This window comes from Octodon degus, unplaced genomic scaffold, assembly GCF_000260255.1.
Source record: "Octodon degus isolate 3935 unplaced genomic scaffold, OctDeg1.0 scaffold00027, whole genome shotgun sequence".
Classification (NCBI taxonomy): Eukaryota; Metazoa; Chordata; class Mammalia; order Rodentia; family Octodontidae; genus Octodon; species Octodon degus.
The window spans coordinates 18,744,866-18,767,712 of NW_004524603.1; the positions used below are offsets into that span (position 1 = coordinate 18,744,866).

Consider the following 22,847-nt stretch of genomic DNA (forward strand, 5'->3'; position numbering starts at 1 on the left):
ATTGAGTTTATATTTAACTGAATTTTGTGAGTATAATTTCTATGAAATTATTTGTGATTATTGTTATCAAATACAAAATATTTATCATGCTTATTTTCTCTTTTTAGGTCACCAGTCTCTTCAGAAGATCACGGTAAGATTCTGTCTTATTTATACTAACTAAAAGTGGAGACCTGGTCTTTGAATTTCACTGTCAGAGTGAAGAATTATTTAAGAAAGTATCTGTAAGCTCTAGGCTTTGTAATGTTTTCTTCAGTGTGAAATGTCAAACACATCCAAAGGCTTAATCTACCTTAGCCAAATTTAGGATCTTGGATTATTTTCAAATCTGTTAAAACCCCTTGATTTGCAATTTCTTTGAGGTTTACTGTAGCCTGGCTGATTTCTTTCTCATCACTAGAAGCCTCTTGTGATTTTGAGCTAGTTATTCATCATCTCTGAATCATATTTTCATCTTTTAAGTGGAGGATTGTAGTAGACATTCCCTAAAGTCTCTTATACACTGGATATTCGGACTGTGTCTTGTGAAGACCTTTGCAAAGTCTGAAGCAAATTAATAGGTGACATGAGTTGCTACCTAGCTAAAGTGAACTATTTATATTCTAAGAGAGAGCTGTGTCATGCAAAAGAGAAAGTATCTAATTGCACTTTCACCCCAGCTTTAGAATTATCCATTTATTCAATCAATCAGTCAAAATGTTCATTAAGTGGCTACAATGGCCAATTATGCTATGAATTATGTTCTACAAATATCTGTAGTACATGCAACTTTATTCTGGGGCATCTTTTTGTCTTTTTGTGCTTTTTATTTGTATTTAGGACAGGGTGTACAGAGTGTACAGGGTCTTATTGAGTAGATTGGACTCAGTGATCTGCCTGTTTACAGCCTTGCAAGTTCTGGGGTTACAGGCGCACACCACCATGCCTAGTTTCAATCACTGTCTCATTGTGCCCTGGGGGCAGGGCCAGCACACCAGGCCTGGGAATCGAACCCCCGATCTCTGCATCTACCTAAGTAGAGGCTCTAATCCATTGAGCTATTTGGCTGGCCCTTTTCTTGTGCTTTTTCTTGTCTCAATACTGGTATCCATGCCTGAGTGTCTCTTTCCTCTAGTTCACTGCGCATGGCACAAAGTGACTGTAGTAGACACACTCGCATTACCAGGGGATGCAATCTTCCCAGAGGGCTGGAAATCTGTCAGCTTTTCCTATTGTGTTTTAATGTGGACTTAGCATGCCCTAAACAATGGAGTATTTATCTTCTACTGCACCTCATTTTTTATTTTGACATCTTCTACCCGTCTCCTACCATAATTCATACTCAAGCCATATGAAAGCACATCTAATTTCTGGAAGCCACCATTTTTCTGTGTCACCCTGTTTTTGTCCACACTGTCTCTTTGGCAAGAAACTACTTATTTTGCCATATAGTTAGTTTCTGCCTGCCTTCCCTCACATTCTGTTGAGAGCTCTCTGGTCTCCTTATTGTGACAAAAATGTTTCTTTAATCCAGGTGTTTTTTTTTTTTTTTTGCATTTTTAAAAAATTTTTAAACAATATAAAATGTTAAAAAAAATTAGAAACAATACAAAATTACATTATACAAAGTAATAGGAATATGACAATGGTTGTTGTATTGCATAATGTTATCTTCAAATTAGTTGTTTAGGTTTAACATTCAAATTTGAGGCTTTATTGAGCTGGTTCCCCTACTAGACTGTGCGTTCTTTAATACAGTTAACACTTGTCAAACATTCAAACGTGTTTATGATATGAATACATTAAGAAATATACCAGGAGTTTGAGGCATCTGTTCTTGCTACCAACTGAGGAAATCTATTCCAGTGTCAGAAGGAAGGCGCATCATTGCTTTATGAAGAATCACAGGGAAAATTATGTTCATGCCCCGTAAGTCAGAATTAGGTAATCAACCACCTAATGGCAGCCCATTATCTTGTGTTAGTTTGCTGATTGTTACTGATATGAATAGGTTTTTGATTGCATATTTATAGATCCTTGGACTTCCATGTCCAAAATGGTAAAGTGGAAACTTGGGGTTTTATTTTACACTAGCTCTGCTCTTACTGACTCTTGATTGATTTTGTTTTTCTGTCTGTAAGAACTCATGGTCGGGCTGGCCAGATAGCGCAGCAGATTAAAGCAGCTGCTTAGGCAGACACAGGGACCTGGGTTTGATCCCCAGCATGCTGTGCCAGCCCCACCCCCAGGGCACAGTGAAATGGGGATTGAGACTGGGCATGGTGGCCCGCATCTGTAATCCCAACTGTTGGGAGGCTGAAAACAGAAGAATCACTACAAGTCTAATCTGTGTAGTGAGACCCTGTAGACCCTGTCCTAAATACAAAAAAGAAAACAAAGCAAAACCTCATTGTCCACTCAAAGAAGGTGGAAGGAGCAAACTTTGTTTCAATTCTCTAGTCCATGAGGACTTGTTTAGCAATTATGAGATACCATTGAACATATGGAAGTGTCTTTGGAGGGTTGGGAGGGGGCTGTTACCAGAAAGACTTGCTCATTAGTAAGAGCACTTCAGAATTGATTATTTTTAACAGTGATGTTTGTAATGGGCTGAAGAAACAGTACTGAAAGTAGAAGGGTACTATGCTTTTATGACTTCAGAAAAAGTATTACATGTCACTGACCCTTAGGTTGTTTCTGCAGTTCTCCCAAATAATTCAAATATGTAATACAGATTTATCTAATGCAGCCTAATTGTTTATAATATTCTGTCCCATGTATCCTTCAACATATTTGTGTGGTTTCCTGTATAGCCAGGATTTTCTATCTAGCACTGAATGCACATTTCCTTAGATTGATGCATTTTGGGAACTTTTATTTCCTGTGACTTGGAGGCCTCCTAAATATCATACCATCAATCTTACATACTACTGTACATTTGTAAACATTGCAATGTGCTTGTAAGAGAGGCAAATACATTTGATCAAATTCATTGCAAAAAATTAGAGATACATTGGGCAAATGGATAGTGAAATTGGAATATCGGCAGGGGCTTATGCCACTGAGCTATATCCCCAGCCCGAACATGAAATTGGAATATCAAACCCGATTCCTCTTAGATTTCAATTTTGTTCCCTTTCTAGCAATGATGCAGCTTCTCTCGCTTTAATAACTACTCCCTTTGACCATCTGTGAAAAAGAATTGTTTCGTGAAGAAATCTGATTTTGAAAAGTTCAGTGACAGTGTCGTTTTCCATTCTTAACAGGTGCTCTTCGTAGAATACAGGGGCTCTGTCTTCACACTTTCTTGCTCTTGGTTTTGTTTCCCTTTATCTGTAAAATAGGGCTAATCATATCTGCTCAGCATCTGCATAGATTGTGGTGAGTACAGAAGGGAACGTGTCTGTCCAATTGCCTTCTAAATGGCTCAGGACACCTCAGATATGATGCGATTGTTCTCTTGCATCCAGGCAGTGGGAGAGAAGGCACAGATGTATTGATGACTTTGGCTCACCACCAGACATTGTCTTTGCAAACCTAAAAGAAGGAGGAATGTCTGGGGGGAGAACTGTTTCCTTCAACCTTTTCATTAAATATGAACTTCTCATTGGGATGAGTAGGCGTAGAATGTGCAGCACATGGCTGGGATGGTAGTGCTCAACCGAAGGCTCCTTCCGTGACTAGATTCACGGCCATGTGGACTTGGTGATCCACTGCGTATATAACACATATAAGATATTTCTGCTTATAGAATAGAGACTCAGGTCATTGAGAATCAAAGCTAGAATTTACTGAGCACTTACGCAGAGACCCTGTGCTGGAGAGTTTCGACTATATTATTTGATTTCCTCTTCAAGGAACTACACTACAAAAGATGCATCCTCCTCAGCTTTACAGCTGGGGAAATAAGCTCAGAGCACTTGCCTAGAACTGTATAGCTCATAAGTGGTCCCATTAATTTTCAAGCCTAACTCGAACACTCAAACACTTGCTCTTTTATCCACCTTGTCCCCAGGACACAAAAGAAATGATTAAGCATTAAGATGAGTTAACAGAATTATCAGGGAAAAAAAATATTTCTCCCCCTCCCCACCCAGCAAGAGTTGATTTACTGCTGTGTAAGTAATTTCTTTTTAATGACAAAACTAAACAGAACAAAAAAATAACAACTTCTCCCTCCTGCTGGGAATGATCTGTCCCTGTAGAAAAAGTAAATACCAGTGTCACGTTTTCTCATAATTAGTTAACTGAGTGAAACTGAAGCTCGGGGAAGCCTGCCATGCTGGGCCCCATGGGAACATTACATTTTAATGTTAAATCTGGAAGCTGAAGTCGTACTCCTGTCAGAAGATAAGCCCGGCGGTGATTGATTGCTCTGCCCTCGAGTTTCTTCTGCACTTAGTGCCTATCACTTCATCATTTAAATTGCTCCTTAAACCACCCTTGAGCCTGGTGGCTTCTCCAGCTCTGAACTCTCAGCTTCTCAAAGCCGCTTTATGTTCTTAATTTTCACTTATATATTTGGTACAGGGTCTCACTATGCAGCTTATACTCAGAGTGATCCTCCTGACTTCAGCCTCCCCAGTGCTGGGATCATAGGCGTGCACCACTATGCCCAGACTTGTTCCACCTTAATGCGCTCTGAGGGCGGGGATGGCACGGCATGTGGCTCCGGGTCCCTGTTTTTGCCAAAGAAGGTGTCTAGTCCCCTGAGCTATCTCACTGGATCTTGAGCTCAGCTTCTGTCGTGTTAGCAGGTTTATTTCATAAGGCCATCAGAATATAGTTCCTGCAGCTGCCAACTGGCCAGCACGCTGAGGGAGGGGCATCTCCAAGCTCACGTCTGCTCTGTTACAAAGGCATGATTGGCTCTTGAAGGGAGTCTCCTTGATTCTCCTTAGGACATCTGATGCTGGCAGCCCTACCCTGTCCTTAATTCTAGACCTGTTGGCCATCAGGGCTGTCACCCTCTGTGGCAGCTGGTTTGGTGTAGTGGTCATGTGCAGACAAGGATGGCCCTGTGAGTGCCTGTAAATAAATGCATAAGTCCTAAAGATGAGCGTCGAGTGTCCACAGCTGTATTCAGGAGCAGAGGTGACTGTGTCTGGCAGTAGGTCCCACAACGCGTGGGCCATCTTGGGGTGGTCCACCAGTCTTGGGGAGATCAAACAGTGTCTTTTGTGGGTACATGTATCTTATAGGTAGAGATTCATATTTATTTATTTATTTTTTTCGGAACCGGGGATTGAACTCAGGCCCTTGCGCTTGCCAGGGAAGCGCTTATTCCACTGAGCCATCTCCCCGGTGAGATTCATATTTATTGAAATAAGTGATGTTCACAAAATGCCCAAGATGTATCTGTTCAGTTTAAATCTGAAAAGGCGCCACTGTGATCTACTCCCCAGGATAAAAATAGACATTGACAGTAGCCTGGGAGCCTCATGTTTGCTCTACTGACTATTGTCCCAGTTCTTCAGAAATCCTTTCTCTTCTGCTTTCACACTGCTGTGTCCTTGTGTGTTTGTGTCATTTTGCCACCTGTGTGCAAACTCCACATTGCAATCTATATGTGGTTCCAGATACACCAATGCACACATCTGTGTGGGTATATGTACTGTGTGCGTATGAGTACTGCCTCGTTTAAACTTTTACCAACTGAATCAGGTTGTATTTTCTTCTCCAGTTCTCTTATTTAAAATAATGGCTTTCATGGTCCATCCTTGATGAAGGCCTATTTCGTTTCATTAATTTTTCATGTTGCATAATAGCCCGCTGTATGAATATACAACAGCTTACATACTTAACCTGCTGCCAGTGAGTGTTTTTATAGACGATGTGCTTTTAAAAATCTTTCGACTTTTGGGCTATTGCAAATAATACTGTTATGACACTCTCCAGGTGTCCTTGTGCAAAATACCTCTGGTGTTTAAAAGTGGGAGCAGCTTTGCTAGATGGTAGATTAGGCATATATCCCACTCATGTCTAGATTAGACTTATATCCCACTCATATATCCCACTCATGTTCCAAGGGGTCACTCTAATATATATTCCCAACTAGAATGAGTACAAGTTCCTGTTGATCCATATCTTCGACTACAGTTGCTATTAGTGTAAAAGTGTTGGCTAGTCTCGTGGGGGTGTGAATGCTATCTCATTGTGGTTTTGATCTGCATTCCACGTTCACACACCAAGTAGAGCATCTTTTCATCTATTTCTTGGTCATTTGTGTTGACTTTTCTATGAAAAGCTTCTTTATCTGTTTTGCCCATTACCACCCTGAGAGTTGTCTTATTCCTAATGATCCCATGAGCATATTTTCTTGTATCATCTGTTGTATTACAGGGCAAATATTTTTCTTGGCAGTGTATGTCTCAAATTTCATAGCTTGATTTTCTTAAGCTCTTTCTTCCAATGAACAGATATTTTTCATTGCAATATAATGAAATGATTGATGTGTTGTGGTTTATAGCTTTGGTACATTTTTGAAGAAGTCTCCATAACAAAATCACAAATATTATCTTTTAATATCTTCTAATATTTATCTATTTATTTATTATTTTTGGTCAGTGCAGTACTGGAGAATGAACCCAGAGCCTTCACAGTGAGTTACATCCCAGGTCTTTATTTTTTAATTCGAAATGGACTTTTGTTAAATTGCTAATTTCTCCAGGCTGGACTCAAACTTGCTGTCCTACTGCCTCAGCCTCCCAGAGGGCCTGACAGATAGCTGCTTTCCTTATTTAGTATGCTAGAATTGATTTTTTGATGTGACAAGAGGTAATGGTCCAATGTTTTTTTAAAATATATAAACACCTATGTCATCATTGGTTTATTTCACTGAATTTCAAAACTCCTTCTATCTATCTATGTGAGTTTCTTAGGTTCACTTCAGCACATTGCTTAATGGCTCTAATTTTCATATAAATCCTGAGATCTTATAAATAATATATTCAAAAATCTCATCTATATGAGAGTCTTGGTTATATTGGAGCTTTTTAAGTTTGATATAAATTTTAGATTCAGCTTAGTAATTTGTATTAAATGTTTGTGGAAATTGCTTAGTTTATAAATCTCCTTTTCTGGTGATTCTATCCACATCAACAAGATGTGTTTACATTTGGTAGCCTTTTAATAGTGATTATCAATAGGATTTTATAATTTTATTCATAAATAAATTGATTTATTCTTTTGTCAAATAAAATCCTGAATATATTTGTAATGACATTTTATATGTTGTGTTTTTAAAATTTTACCTTATCAGTGATCTTTGCTGACATGTTCCAGTGTAATTGACTTTTAAAAACATGTCTCTGGATCAAGATTTCTACTAACCTTTAAATGCGTAAGATTTATTTCAAAGCTTTTTTTTTTTTCATAATTTTATTGAGAAACAAATAGCAATGAGACAGTTTCAAACCAAATTGGTAGGGCAGTTTCAATAATTAACACATTGCATACATTCTTCCTAGTGGTTAATTGCTGTACAAGATGCGGACATGACACCCTATTTACAAACACCATTAGAACAAATCCCTCTATTTATCTCAAAGCTTTTTACGTAGGAATTCTCTATAGGTAATATTATCTACAAATACTGAGAATTTTTCAAATTTTTTTTTCCTTTTCAGTCATCTTACTTTATACGTATTTTTTGGGTCCTTTCTGCACGGGTAGAACCTTCAGCTCAATGATGAGCAGAAAGAAGTCCATGTATTCAGCATCACTGAAATATATTCCTGACCCATGATGAATGCCATTCGTGGGTCAGCATTCAGGGAAATTCGTTGCTGGGTGTTCAGGCCACTGGTATTGTCAGCATTTTTGTAGATTTTAAAAAGCATCTTTCTTTTCATTCAAATCCATTAAATGTAACAGATGTTAAATTTTATTGACCATTTCTTTTCTTTACCTTTTGGAGATGACAACTTCTTTTTTTCTTCCTCATCTGTCAGTATTGTACCGGGTTTTCTAATGGAAACCAATATCATATTCATGAGTTGGACTAGAGATGGCTCTTACTTTTACTTCCTTTATACAGGGCTAGATTTAGTTTGATGATATTTTCTTTAGTCATATCTATGTCCGTGAATGTGGCTTGTCTTTAGTTTTCTTTTCTCCTCTAGAGAGCCTGTGTCATATTCTTAGCTTTGTAAAATGAATTGGGAAACTTTTCCTCCTTGTCTCATCTTTGGGAGGCTTTGCACTACATTGAGTTAACACTTTCTGGAATAGATTGCATGTACTGCTGTAGTCATCAGCTTTCCTTTTACTGGAGTAAAACACCTACCACCCATGATTTAAAGGTGTAGAGGCTTAAGGCGCCTGAGGGTCCAGTCCATCATCAGTTGACTGCAAGACACAACATGGCAGAGGGGGAAGGCAGAGGGCAGTCCTCACCACAGGGCAGTGAGAAGCAGAGCAAAGCAGAGCAGAGTGCCTGAGAGGGATGGACAGACATCAGACTCAGATTCAAGAGCACACCTCCATGACCTACCCAGGTGCACCCAGAAATATGTTTCAGGCTACTCAAATCAACACTCCAGCTTAATTGTTACAACTGCTATTATCTCTGTTTTACAGATGAGGAAGCAAAGGCAACGCCCTAGGGAGTGATTTGTCCAAACCACCAGCATAGTTTGCAGGGATTAGAACAACAATGCAGACTCTAGTGATCTCGATTCAGGTTGCATTCTGAATCATTCCTCTGTTCTGTTTCTTAATAGCAATGCCTCAGCTTCAAGCTCATGGAAATACGATTTTCTTCATCAGGTAGCTGTTTCATAATTGTATATTTATATTGGGCAAGAATTTAATTTTGTTTTAAAAATGGTTTTGGTACAGGGTTTCCATATGCAGCTCAGACTTACAGTGATCCTCCTGCCTTTCAGCCTCTCCAGCGCTAGGATTACAGGCATGAGCCACCGCACCTGGTCTCAGTGGCCAGCTCAGTGCACCTAGGGGCAGGGCCAGTGCGGCACACACCAAGGATCCAATCCCAGTCCCTGCACTTATCTTTTTTTTCTTATTTTTTGGTTTTTAACCTTCTGATCTTTTATTTTTATTTTTATCAATTTTATTGAGAAACAAATAGCAATGAGATAGTTTCAAAACCAAATAGTACCCTGCACTTATCTTATCAGTTGCTTAGTCCACTGAGCTATTTCGCCAGCCTAGAATTGATTATTAAAGATAAGATTTTTTTTTCTATATAAATGACCAGCACAGTTGACAATAATAATCCAAAGACATATTCCTAATTCGTTTCTGCTACCCCCATACTTTTAAATCAAGGAAATAGAAATTTTGTTTTCTTCCAATATCCCTCATTCTTGAAAAGCTAGTTATTAAAAATTATTTTCCCTAAGGAAATAACACCACTAGGGAAACAGTTCTTATAATCAGAAGAGTGAAGCAGACTGAGAAAAATATTTTTCCTTTCCCTATAAGCTATTTATTGGTAAAATGTGATGAGTAAACCTGGCTGGTAGTGCAGATGGAAATATCTGTGGATCTTTAATGCCTTGCAAAGAAAAAATTATGATAGGAGCCATCACAGTGGGCTGCTTTGCCATGGTTTTGGGCCGTATCCTGGAAAGTTGCTAGAGTTTCTCTATTTTGCTCCATATCCAGTTCCTTACATGTCATTCCCTGCTGGCTTCCTAGATTCAGACTTTCAGTGCTTACTGTTGAGAATTATCCATACTGTGGTTTAGTTGGTGTTGCTTTAGTGACTAATTTTGACCATCTTTCTTACGGACCTCTCTCTGAACTGCACCTCTCTATAGTCACTCAGGCGTAGTTTATATCACCTCCTTCCATCCTCTGAGAGACTGTCTCTACTGTCCCTCATTCAGATCTGTCCTCTGTGTTCATTCCCATGCCTTAGGCCTACTTCTGTGAGGCCTAAGAGCAAACAATCATGAATTCTCCAGCCCACTCTCAATACCCATGATTTTTCCTTTCTTATTCATTTTTTTAAGGCCTTCTATTATTTTCTTCTGGATGGGGTTGCTGTCCTAATTTGACGCAAATCCCGTGAATAGAGACATTGCCCTATTCTGTGCCTTGCCCTGGCACAGAACTGAGCCTCGCTCTAAAGGTGCACCGCTAACTCCGCCGTGCTGTGTGGAGTTGGCAAACAGAAGCTTCCAGGGCACACCGCTGGACCCAACTGCAGACTCATTAGCGTCGTCCCCTGTAGTAGAAGCTGGGTCAGCCCTGATTTTTTTTTTTCAAAGGACTCAGTTATGAATGTGCTGAAAAGATGGCCTTCTACTGATTGTTTTCCTATGACTGAATGTATGAAAGAAAAGGAATTTTAAAAAGCAGCATGTTTGTCTTTGCTCTGACTTCTTTCATGAATCCTAAGAAAACAGATTATCTACTAATGACTGAAACATAAAACAAGGGAACAAAACAACAGAGCCTCCCAGGTATGAAAAATCTATCTATGTTGTTTTATGTGTCCTTACCTTAATCTTCTCTTTCATTCCCCTCAACTAAATCTCATTATGGACTGTAACCATACGGCCCTTCTGATCCTTTTAGTTCCTTTGTTGGTGATAACTATCTAATTATATTTCAAAAGCTGATTTAGTGTGCTCGTGGGAAGAACATACTCTTTATTAAGATTAACCCACCGCGTTGCTTTTTTAGGTTGCCTTTGAGCTCAGAAAATAGTTAAAGGAAGGAAGTGAAAATATTGAAAAAATAAGAAAGCAACAGAAAAAGAGGAGAGAGTTTTGAAGGAAGAAAATTAGCCTCTTGGCTTGGACTTAAATTACGCAAGATCAAAATGTCGCACAAGATTACGTGTCTGGTGATGGACAAAACTTTCTTAGCTTTCATTCCCAAAGAAAAGCCAATGCAGTGCCAAGGATAAGGGTCTACAAAGAAAATGAGAAATCCCTGACTCACTGCATGTGCTTCTGATGGAAGAAATGCAGAATTTAACGGTAGCTACTTTTTAAAGACTGCTGTGCTTATTTTAACATTTCTACTGCATCAAAGTGTGTGAGTTGGAGTATGCCAACACCCAGTGTAATGAGAAGCTTGGCGGGTGCAGATGGTTATTATAATTTCACCTTCAAAAGAGGATAATTATTACTCCGCTTATCCATTTTATATTTAACTAAAATCTTATTATTCAGACAGAAAGGTTTTCCCCAGGATATTCTACCTATAGCTTGTTATTTACTTTGGTAGCTTCTTTTGCAGACAACTTGCTGGTGGCTGGATTTCCTGAACGACGGCCTTGTATGGTTTACAGTTTGTCATGTTTTGTGGCCAGGCTGACTCTCACGGCTGCCTAGGCCCGGGCTGTCCTAGAGAGAGCTGTGTAAACACGCCACAGATGCGCCTTTCTACAAAATCAGGGAGATGACTCAAAGAGCCGTCATTCCGTCAGCCTTCTTGCGTCAGTCCTCACTTTCTGGGTTCTTCTGGGTGCCCTAAGTATCACTCTGTGAATGTATCACGCATCATGTGATTTCCCTTTCGCAGCCGGCATAGCTGCTAGCATGGCCTGTGCTTCCTGGAGAAGGGCAACTTGATTTTCTACAACTTTGCTTTCCAGAGCGAGAAAGCAATAGTATATGGAGACCACTCAAACTGCAGCCCTCTAGGCAGACCAGAGAGATGTTGGGAAATGAGAACCCAGGTCCATTATGTAGGGACCCCATGGTATTATCTGGTTTCAGTGGCCTGCTCGGTGTCTGAGGCTGGCGCAGCATGCAACTTCAGGCATCAAACTTAGGTCCTTGCGCCTTCCAGGAAGGCACTTAGACCACTGAGCTATGTCCTCAGCCCAGGAATCTGGTTTTTCAAGTGAAGCTTTGTGTTATGGTTTGTGTCTAGTTGTCCCCTCCAAAGCCTCATGCACTCATGGGGTGGACTTCTAGAGGTTGTGATTAATTCATGATCCAGTACTGGGATTATGGGTGTGAGTGCTGCTGGGATTATGTGCTACACCCACCCTGGGGCAGATAGCCTGGGTGTAGTATAAGGGAGAGACTTGCTCTCTGCCTCTGCCACTGCTCCTCCTTTTTTGCTCTTGCTGTTTTGCTGTTTTCCACCACCATGGACTGCTGCCCCCTTCCATGTGCCACTCTGCCTCGGAGCCAGCTCATTATGGACTGAAACCTCCACAAATTGTAAGCTAAATCATTGTTTTCTTCTTTAATGCTGTGCTGTGTCGCATATTTTGTCCCGGCAACGAGAGAAAAGTAACCGAGACACTGTGCGTGTTTCTCCTCCAGCCTTTGAGGCTGATGGCTCAGTTCCCAAGAAAAACCTTTCTCCCAGCTTTTCTGCAGTGTAGAGCTTCCCATCTTGGACAATTTCTTATTGCAATTTTTTCAGTCTCTATATCACTGTCAATTTTCTTTGCAGTCAGGAGCTACATGTGGCTATGCAGGTACAGGTACTTCTGTAGCTACTCTTTTCTTCCTTAGAGTATATGAATTTATCGGAAGAAGGAGGAACTCTAGTCCTCATTCATTTTCACAGCAGCAAAAATCAGACCACTCATAAATACCATTAAAACTTACTGGCTCGTGGAAGCCGATCTATTTAGTATTTTATCTGTTGAACACACTCAGAACTGATCATTTAGATTCTTGTTTCTAAACCATGACGTGGTGTAGTCAACCAAGCATGACACTGTAAGGAAAAATAAGCCTTAGGTTTCACGTAACAAATTTAAATATGCTAATAAGCAAAAGCATACTTTAGAAATTTTACAATTGCACATTTTTGATCTGTGTCCAGTATTTTGCCGGCCTGCGTCCCTGACAATGATCTTTGCTCTAGGTACTCCTTGTTGGCTTCACCTGTTTCAGTGAGGGGTGTTTTGACTGACTTTACTCTTCTTCATTAGAAAGACCTTGATTTTGAGTGATTTGTTTCTGCCAGGCACTCATAAGGTTCTTAAATGTGCGCTCTGATGTGTGCACCCAGAAGACCCCTAAGCCTATATCCTCTCGAGCTCTGGACTACTCTCTTGGACTCAGAGCCTGCCCTTAAGCATCATTTTTCACTCAGTCTTGATCTTCACTGGAAGCCATCAGTCATGTCCAGGCCACGTCAGATTTGCTTACAGCTGTTACTGGATGAATTATGTGTCCACTTTTTAAACTTGAGTTCTTCTTAGAAGTCCTGAAGGACACTGCTAAAATACATGAAGTGAATTCAAGGAGACCAATCACAGCAGGAATGCCAGCAGGAAGCTGAGTGAAGGGCTGGAGCCGAAGCCCTGATGGCATGTCTTAGCTGATTTATTTGCACAAGTTGGCAGGAGCTGCGGGCTCTCAGTGCCCCCTCCTCAATGTGGCACTTTCCTCTCATCTCTGAGGCCAGCGAGCATCTTGTTGATAGATCTTTTACTTCTCTTTCCTTCACTGGATCATAGCTTTATCATCTAATGCTAAGAAAGCAAAAATAGACCAAGTTAATCAATCTCCATTATGTTTCTCAACATTTTGGGGATGAAGTACCTTGAGGGAATTCTGGAATTCTTTTGTAAACTCTTACATCGCGAAACCAGTTTGCAGTATGCTAAGCTGTTTAATATGCATTGTTTCATTCAAATGTTCAGAAGGGAAAAGAGTGGTATTGTGTACAGTGATTACTTTGGGCTCATGAATTTTGTAAGGTATAATCAGATTACAGCCTTCTACAAATAAGAAAAATCTTCCCTGTTTGTGCAAGCTCAATATTTTCTGAACAAAAAAAAAATGAGATTGTGTAATACTGAGGCTAGAAATGAATGTGTGTTTTCCAGTTTTATGGGAGCAATTGGATAGAACCTTAGATGGTGGCACTATATAAACAATGTACATTTAGACAGGATGATATTAATTTTTTTTTTTCCTGGAGAAAACATTAATAGCGGACTTTAAGAATTTGGTAAGAAGATATTTTCAAGACATACTGATGATCACTCTGTGACAGCTGACTTACAAGTTCTTTACACAGCTGGCTGAAAGTAATATAGCACCAACTTGCTTACATGAATCTAGAACTTAAAGAAAATTAATTGGTCTGGTCCAGGTCTCACTTCCAATCTCGAAGGAAGGAGTATGGACCATTACCTAATACAGGACTCTGACCCGGCTCACAATATGAACACTTGTGGTCTTACAGTTGTAATGTGCTGGCTCTGCCAGGCACCATGAGACTTCCAAAAAGATTTGAAAATATTGGCAACTCCAGAAACTGATAGAGCAAAGATCAGTAGAGTAGGTGTCTTCACTCTCCAGTATGTCTGCTTTAATCTCAAGTTTGAAGACTGTTGAAATAACTGGCTCAATCTCCAGAGTATAAGACCAACCACATTTTCATTTGGTACTTTACTAATTTTCTGCATCATAAGGTTTCAGGGAAACATTAGCGCAAATAAAATAAGAAGAAAGAAATTTTTTTTAAAACCCAACATAGTCCCCATGCTTGTGGCTTAATCGCAGATAGGACTTTGACATGCGACACAACTAACAATTTCAGAACAACAAATAAACAAATGGGATGCTCTGGAGAGACATCTGGTCCCTACACTGTTTATTACCAATTCCAGTGGTGAATAAAAGAAGTCGAACCAACTGCTCCTGAAGGGCGCTCTTCCTGATCCTCTGGCAGGCAGGGGGAGGTTTTCTGCCAGGAGGGAACACTAGATAGGGGCTGTTTGTTGTTTCTCCAAACAGAAAAACCTCTTCCATGCTAATGGGAGCTTCAGAAGGATTGCTATAGCAGATGGAAGGGCTCATCTACATGCATGCATGCAATTAGCAGAAACTAATTGAATTTGGGGGTTAACTCTGCCATTTCAGAGAAACAACCCTATTTCTGTCTCTTGTGCACAGCTGCATACTTGGAAATGGATTTGGCTCAGGTGTTGTCTGAGTGTAAGATCAGTGACCCTTAGATGCCACTGTGGGTCAGCCCCAGCACCAATGAGGTGATACGCAGTAGACAAGGTGTCCTCTGCTTCCGGAATTCCGTGGTTCTTCAGTGAAGCAGAGGCTGATAGGGGAGCCTGAGGGACACAGGCCTAAGGCACAGGGAGGGGGTGTCTGTTGAAAGGAGAAGACAGAGAGTCTCTATCTGCTACATAAGAAAAGACTGAGGTCAAAGTTCACCTGAGTTAGAGTTTCAAATCTTGTTAGTGGAATTCCACAGATTCTAGTGAGTAATCCTCCCAGTGAGTTTGGTGACTAAATGACACAAAAAAAGAGGCCAAAAAAAAAAAAAAAAGATTTCTGGACTTCTGGCTTGGACACCAGACAGCTCATGCCCTCAGCTGCCCTAAAGCCCACTTCTCTCAGATAAGCTCTCCTGCACAGCTTGACCTGTATTTACCTTATCAGAAACACTCTGTCCAATTCTTCTACATTATAAGCAGCGAGCTGTAGAGCAAGAGCAACAAACTGTGAAGCCTGAGTTCACAAAAGAGGAATTTAGTGTAATCACCCAACATGGGGAAGGCAGTCTAACACCCCTGAAAGGGTGTGGGTAGCCACACTGAAGTATGCTAATCAGGCATAAAAGGGAAGCAGCTCAAGGAAATGACTGTAATTAATATTATTTTACACAGACATGCTGAACAAGTCCAAGATGAGGTGAGAAAAAGGAGAAATTAGGTATTTCTAAAGACTGCTGCTAAAATGCAGATTAAAATATCTAGGCCTAGAGGAATTTTTGACAGTCAGGGATAAGATATGCGACATGTTACTCCTTACAGTAACAGCTAAAATGCTGCGGGTGTTTAAAAATAATCTAATAGAGCAGACTCACGATTATTCTTATCATGAAACACGAATCTGTCATTTTCCCGTGATTGCACAAAAAGCCATCTCAAGACGTAGTGTCTTAAATCACAAGGTATTTATTTTGCTCAAACATCTTCATATTGGGCAGGGTGCTGAGTAGCTGTCAGGTCCACGGAGAGCGGAAAGCCCCAGGTTTGGAGTGACGGCACGCGGGGCTGGTCAGCAGGCACAGTTGGGCCTGTGGGGTCTGCTGCCCTGGTTGCTCAGCCCTCCTCAGGAAACAGAGGAAATCAAACTCGGCACGCAAGCTGCCATCCAGCAGAGCCCATGGAGGCCGCTGGGAATCATGAAGTGTCCTTGCTGAAGTCCCAGGTTTGTGCATATTCAGGTAAGAGGGCACAGGCTCCAAATCTCAATGGGAGGAGAGTCAAGCTCATACCGCAAGACTTTCACGTAAGAAAGAGACATGGAGGGACGGTCTCCAGAAAGGACAAACTGTCACATCACACTTGAGTTGTGAAGGGCTGCCAGGGGTCAGTGTTGACTTTCAGGTGATGTGAGGAACTGCCTGTGCCAGATGGCCTTCGCTTCCTGCCCCAGGCGTGAGAATGCACTTTGCATGTGACGTCATCTGGTGTGGGCACGTGTACCTCAGCAAGCAAACAGAACAGACTGAGCACTGCTTATTGCAAGGGACAATTTTAGAGCTAAAAGAACAAAGGCAGGTATACAGAGTGCAGGATGCACTTGTCAGAAACTCTCAGCAGTGTTTCCCTTCCTGTACATTCCTCTCTCAGGGTGACTTTGCCCAGTACGTGCATCCTGCGAACCTGGGATCTGTGGAGGAAGGAAGTTTAGCGACTTGCAGGGCAAGGGAGTGGCCCCCACGGACTCTTCAGGGATGGCAACTTATGCCACCGAGGCACTGTTTCCTGAGGAGGCCTAAGCAGCCAGGGCAGCAGACCCCACAGGCCCAGCTGTGCCCACTGACCAGCCCCACGCGTCGTCACTCCAAACCTGGGGCTTTCCGCTCTCCGTGGACCTGACAGCTACTCAGCATCCTGCCCAACATGAAGATGTTTGAGCAAAATAAATACCTTGTGATTTAAGCCACTGCATCTTGAGATGGCTTTTTGTGCAATCACGGGAAAATGACAGATTCATGTTTCTTGATAAGAATAATCGTGAGTCTGCTCTATTAGATTATTTTTAAACACCCGCAGCATTTTAGCTGTTATTGTAAGGAGTAACGTGTCGCATATCTCATCCCTGACTGTCAAAAGTTCCTCTAGGCCTAGATATTTTAATCTGCATTTTAGCAGCAGTCTTTAGAAATACCTAATTTCTCCTTTTTCTCACCTCATCTTGGACTTGTTCAGCATGTCTATGTAAAATAATATTAATTACAGTCATTTCCTTGAGCTGCTTCCTTTTTATGCCTGATTAGCATACTTCAGTGTGGCTACCCACACCCTTTCAGGGGTGTTAGACTGCCTTCCCCATGTTGGGTGATTACACTAAATTCCTCTTTTGTGAACTCAGGCTTCACAGTTTGTTGCTCTTGCTCTATGTCTGGCTGCTCACAAAGTAGAAGAATTGGACAGAGTGTTTCTGATAAGCTAAATACAGGGCAAGCTGTGCAGGAGAGCCTATCTCAGAGAAGTGGGCTTTGGGGCAGCTGAGGGCATGAGCTGTCTTGTGTCCATGCCAGTAGTAAGCTTAATGGAATGCAAGGAAAACCTGTGGACTCTGGTGATGCTCTGACCCAGAGAAGCATGGGCATAGCCCTGCTGGGCATGTGCTGATTACCCTGTGTCTCCCTTGGCACAAAAAGAGTTGGCACTAGAAGTCATAAGTTGACTTGACTTTATAAGTCATGCGCTCATGTAACTCTTTTGTGGAATTGCTTTAATTTGTGGCTGTCCTGCTTTGAGTCCAACAAAGGAGAAAGAGCATGTCATGGCCAGGAACTTGGCCCCCAGCAAATAGAGAGCAGTAAATGAAATACAAGTCATGCATGTCTCTGTTCAGTGCTTAAACATCTTTGTCATCAGGCAGGCCAATTTATATTGAGACACTGTTTTCACATCTGTGAAATGAACGCGTTAGACTCAGGCCAAATGCAGCACTAGAAGACAGAATTAAAGTCCTTCTAAATAGGTAATTTAGGGGCCAGGGAGATAGCTCAATAGAATAACTGCTTACCTGGGAAACCCAAGGTCCTGAGTTCAATCCCTGGTAGTGCAAAAAACTATCTCCAGTAGCTTGCATACAAAGGGAATTTGTGTCCTTTAAAACTTCACACTGAAACCAAAGTCCTTTTATATGCAAGATACTGGAGGTAGAGCCTTTGGGGATGAGATTAAGTTGTGAGAGATCCACTCTGGTGAGACATTAGTGCCCTTGGAGCTGGTACTGTATCTCACTTCCTTTATTTTCTAGTCATAGGCAGTGCTGCTACAGCATTGAAACTGTCTTTGAAAACTGGAAAACATCCAGTGCTCTCAGCAGAACTGCAAATGTGTTCTTGCTATGACGCATGTATTTTTGTAACTGAATTCAGTTGATGTGCTTTATTTTAATAAAATATCAGGATACAAAATTAAAATAAATACACAGGTAAAAATCTAAATATCTCTACCCCCTGGGGAGAAAAGGACACGGCTTTCCTAGATGTTGAATCGACTGGCATTTTCACCCTTCACTTCGCAGAATGCGTAATCCTACTAAGAAGTTCTGTCTCCATTCTTCATGTAAGGTCTACTCTACGGTATTCTGTCACATGACAATGAGTGAGCTAGCATCCCTCCTCGTTCTCTTCAGCCCAAGTCTTGCTTGAGGTAGTGGGAATACAGCAGGGTACTGGACACATTCCATTCTCTCTTACTTTGTGATCCTCATTAAATCAATTGAAGTAAGTACATTAAGATACATAAATTAGAATCAAAGACCTGCGTACTTACATCGGTTTTTAAAAGTTTAATTTTTTTATTCATAGCTATTTAGCAGTTTTAAAGGCTTGTTCTTTAATCACATTGCTATATGGTATGATGTTGAAATTTAAAAAAAAAACTTGTATGAAAAAAATGAAAGTAAAAACAAAAACTACCGGTCACAGAATGGCTTGTGGATGCCTAGGTAACAAATGAGTTGATTCACTGAGAATCGCAAGCATACATGAGTTTGTAGGATTCTGTTCACTTTTACTCAATGTTTTCATGCACAGGCCAAAAATCATGACCTTAAACTATCTTTATAGCCTCTGTCCTCTCCCTTTCCTGATTCAGAATGGTAGGAGCCATCTGTTCCTTCCATGCATGCGGCTTGAGGACATCCAAACTTTTAGGAATCCAGGCTAAACCAAAGAAGGGCTTCGAGAAGGAAGATAAGGAGTTCCTTCTGGCCCATGCCAGCCTTCTGTGTTGTACTGTGCCCTAGACACCAATTGAGTTGAAGAAATATCTCTGAAGGAAAAAAGGAAATCTCTTCATATAAACTAATACTTCAAGCCTTGATGTCTAAAAATGACAAATTTCTTAGCTTTCTGCCCCTTTAATATTCCTTACTTCATATGTCTATATGATAGAATTTTCTAAGAAACTTTTTCATCCACTCAGTAACATTTACACTCTATTAACATTTCACTTCACTTGCTTCTGGAATTTTGAAGCATTTTTTTTCTCGTTAGCAGTTTTTGTCTTTGAAAAAGACAAAGAGGAATGCTCCAAGCTCAAGAAATAAAGAATAATACTATAATCATAACATCTCATTATTTGTTTTAAAGCTTGATCTTCTTGAAGGTTGGTTTCTGAAGTTGAATACTAATAGATTCAGGCTTTCTTTATGTAGATGAAATCTTAGGCAACTGCGTCCATAGAAAAGGACATTAACTAAGAGAAAGAAGTAAGCTTTGTTCCTAATAATGTTTGCATAATAGCTACCCTTGGGTGTATTGCTTGACTTGAAAATAAATATTTATGCTCTCCATATTCAGCACAATGCAAATTATTTGTGGTTATGATTCTGTTATATGATCCTCTACCCACTCATGGATACTTTACACTAGGAGCTTTTGGAAACCAGCAAACATAAATGCAGATGCTTGTGAATGATGTGGGTAGAAGCTGAAAGAGACTGTGCTGTGAGGAGCCCAGGGCCGAGAAGCCCCAAGCAGGTCCCTCCTGTGTCCCCAGAGGGAAGGAGCAGGATCAAGCAGGACTGCAGAAGGACACTAATGTTCTCCTACGATCTGCTTTGACTTTGTCGGTGGCTCTTCTCAATGCTGCTCGCCCCCTGCCATGGGATGTGACAGTGTCCGGCTCTTTACAGGCACTCACAGGCAGAATGACTTTTCACTTCCCATCCTTGGTACAAAAAATTCCTTCATTTTACCAGGATTTCCAAATCTGTTCTACCAACTAACTTCATTTTTCATGAACAAGCTGGGTTCTCATCCCCTTCCCCTTCCTTCTCCCCCCCCTCTTTTTCCCCCCCTCCTCCTTCCCCTCCTCCTTCCTCCCCTTCCCCCTCCTCCTCCTCCTCCTCCAAGAAGCCTTCTCCAAATTGCATCACTAGCCACTAAGTTTGAATCCAGCCTCTTACTGACCCATGGTTTGAGATCTGTAGTAGACTTGGACCTGAAAAATTCTTTCACCATCTTGATTTATTGTTCATGCACACCAAATTTTATTGCACAAGTACTTTTAAGTTCATTCATTCATTTTTCTTTTCTCTCTCCTTTTCTTACATGGTCTATAATTTGAATTTTTTTTTTGCAGAACCAAGGATTGAACTCAGGCCCTTGTGCTTGCCAGGCAAGCACTTATTCTACTGAGCCATCTCTCCAGCCCCTGAACTTTTGAATTCTAAGGAAAATTCCAATATATTCTTTTTTCCCATAATTTTATAGAGAAACAAATAGCAATGAGTCCAATATATTCTTGAAAGCAGGCTACAGTCATGTTTTAAGTATCTCAATATGAGTTAAAAGGCTTTGCATTAATTGTTTCCTCATGCAAATGTCCTAACCTCGTTTCTTCCATAACATGACTATTCTGCTGAATCCAACAAAAGCTCCTATAGTGTCAAGGAACAAGCTGGGTTATTCCCCTAGACTTCTGATTGCTACTGCTTTCTTCAGACCCTGCTTCCCTGTGCACTCCTGTGGGGTTTTCTGTCATGAAGGCAGACCCCATTGGCTGCTTTCTGTGTGGCTTTCGTTGATTGGAGTCTCTGCTAAGCAGCTTAAAATCTCCAGCTCGCTCTCCTGCTCTTTCTGCAGCATCCAGATGCTTTTTTCATGTACTTCTATGTAGTCAGGCCGTACTGAGAAGCATTCCTTCTGTTTCCGTAACACAGTCCCTTATAGAGCGCTTCTGCATCTTTGATCCTCATGACAGAGGCGAGCGGTAAAGCTGTGATTCTCATTGGGCTGGAAACATTGGGCAACTTCTTAAAGTATGTGCCTGCTAAATTACAAAGTTAAAATTAGACTCCAGCCTAGCACTTTTTTTTTTCTCAGTGCCACAAACCCAGTGCCTGCCACGTTCTGCAGGCCTCGCCCAGCCTCGTGGTGCTCTGCTCGCTGGGTGCGGCAGCACAGGACAGAGCCTGGGTTAGACACGGGGACCCGCTTTGTGGTGTGGCAGGGTCTCTGCTGCCTCTGTCTGTCCCCAGGGAGAGTCACTTCACTTCAAACTCCAGGGTCCCTGCGTGCAAAGCACAAAGTGAAACACAGTATTTTCTTAGATTCTTTTGGCACGTAAGATCTTACTAATTCCCTTTCTGCTGTTCTCATCCATTTCCCGTTTTAGTGTCTTCTTGTTTTCTTTCTTTTCAGCCACCTCTGCAACTCCTTGGTTAGCTTTTGTACTGCGCAGAACACGGCACCAGGATTCAGAGGGGATGCAAAACATGCAGACCTGAATGCTCCTGTCTTCCCGTGGAGAGGGATCCTCCCTTCCCTCTTTCCTACTCTCCACTTGCAGCCATTCTTCTCCCTGTATTCTCCTCCCCTCTGTGTTCAGGCCGCCCCCCTCCTCACCATAGCTTCCTAGTGTTCCTGCTTTTGGGGGGCTCTGTCCTACACACTGGGCATCTACACCTACCTATGGCACTTTGCAGGTACATGCATGGATGCCAGTGTTCAAGAGAAAAGCCTTAGAGGGGCCAGGGAGATGGCTCAGTAGGATAAGCGCTTGACTGGCAAACGCAAGGATCTGAGTTCAATCCCCGGTTCCGCCAAAAAAAAAAAAAAAAAAAAAAAAAGCCTTAGGACCATGCGTGGTGACAGCCAGGGACTCTGTACTTTGCTACTGCTGTACTTTAGGGTCACTCTAACTGAGAAGTGACCCAAGCAGGAAGAAGAAAGCATCACTTTTTGAGATAAATTTAAATTATTTTTCTTCTAACCGGTGTAAGTTTAAAGCCCCCAAACCTATTTTTGAGCAGTTTCAGAATGGAAACACTGTTTTTCTAAGAATCATTTTCACTCGGATCCAGATGACTCTCCATAGTCTCCCTAATCGTCGTCAGCCATGCATTCTCTTTTCCCCTTTGTCAGTCTTATTTTCTTATTTCTCTCCTACAATCCCTGTGACTTGCGAAGTCATTAGACATCTCTGTCCCCACCCCTGTGGTGCACATTACAAGTGGTTCAAGCTATCGAAGACGTTCAGGTTTCCTCCACCAGCAGTTATCTATGAACAGAACAGAAAACACATGGCTGTTCTCTCTACAACACAATTAAAATAGACTTGCTTCCTGTGTGCTGTCGCTGGTCCTTTTAAGATCCAGAGCAGCAGGCATTTATCTATCATTGGAAAACGCACAGACAAAAGGAGTGGCAATTTTCTTAAACTCGAAGAAAGTATGAAGAACTGGAAAGCGCAACCACACTCATGGTTAGACGCTACGCTGGTCGGTAGCTGGCTGGCTCAGGGGCATGCGTGGCAGTTCAAGCATACTTTTGGCCACCCTGCAAGGTTTAGATGGTCTATTTTATAATCACAAAACCTGAGGCTGAGAGAGTCAAAGGATTTACCCCATGTTCCATGGCTTTTAAGTGTCAGATATAAGAATTGAATCCAGTTGGTGTGACTCCAAATT

The 22,847-nt window shown here is 41.4% G+C and overlaps 1 protein-coding gene across 1 annotated transcript in view; it reads left to right on the plus strand.

Moving 5' to 3' along the window:
* Dgki (diacylglycerol kinase iota) overlaps positions 1–22,847 on the plus strand; it is a 306,437-nt gene that overhangs the window by 265,158 nt on the left and 18,432 nt on the right. Inside the window, exon 26 of the mRNA XM_023712766.1 lies at positions 108–133. Within this exon, the coding sequence (XP_023568534.1) occupies positions 108–133 (26 nt within the window). The remainder of the gene's footprint in view (positions 1–107; positions 134–22,847) is intronic.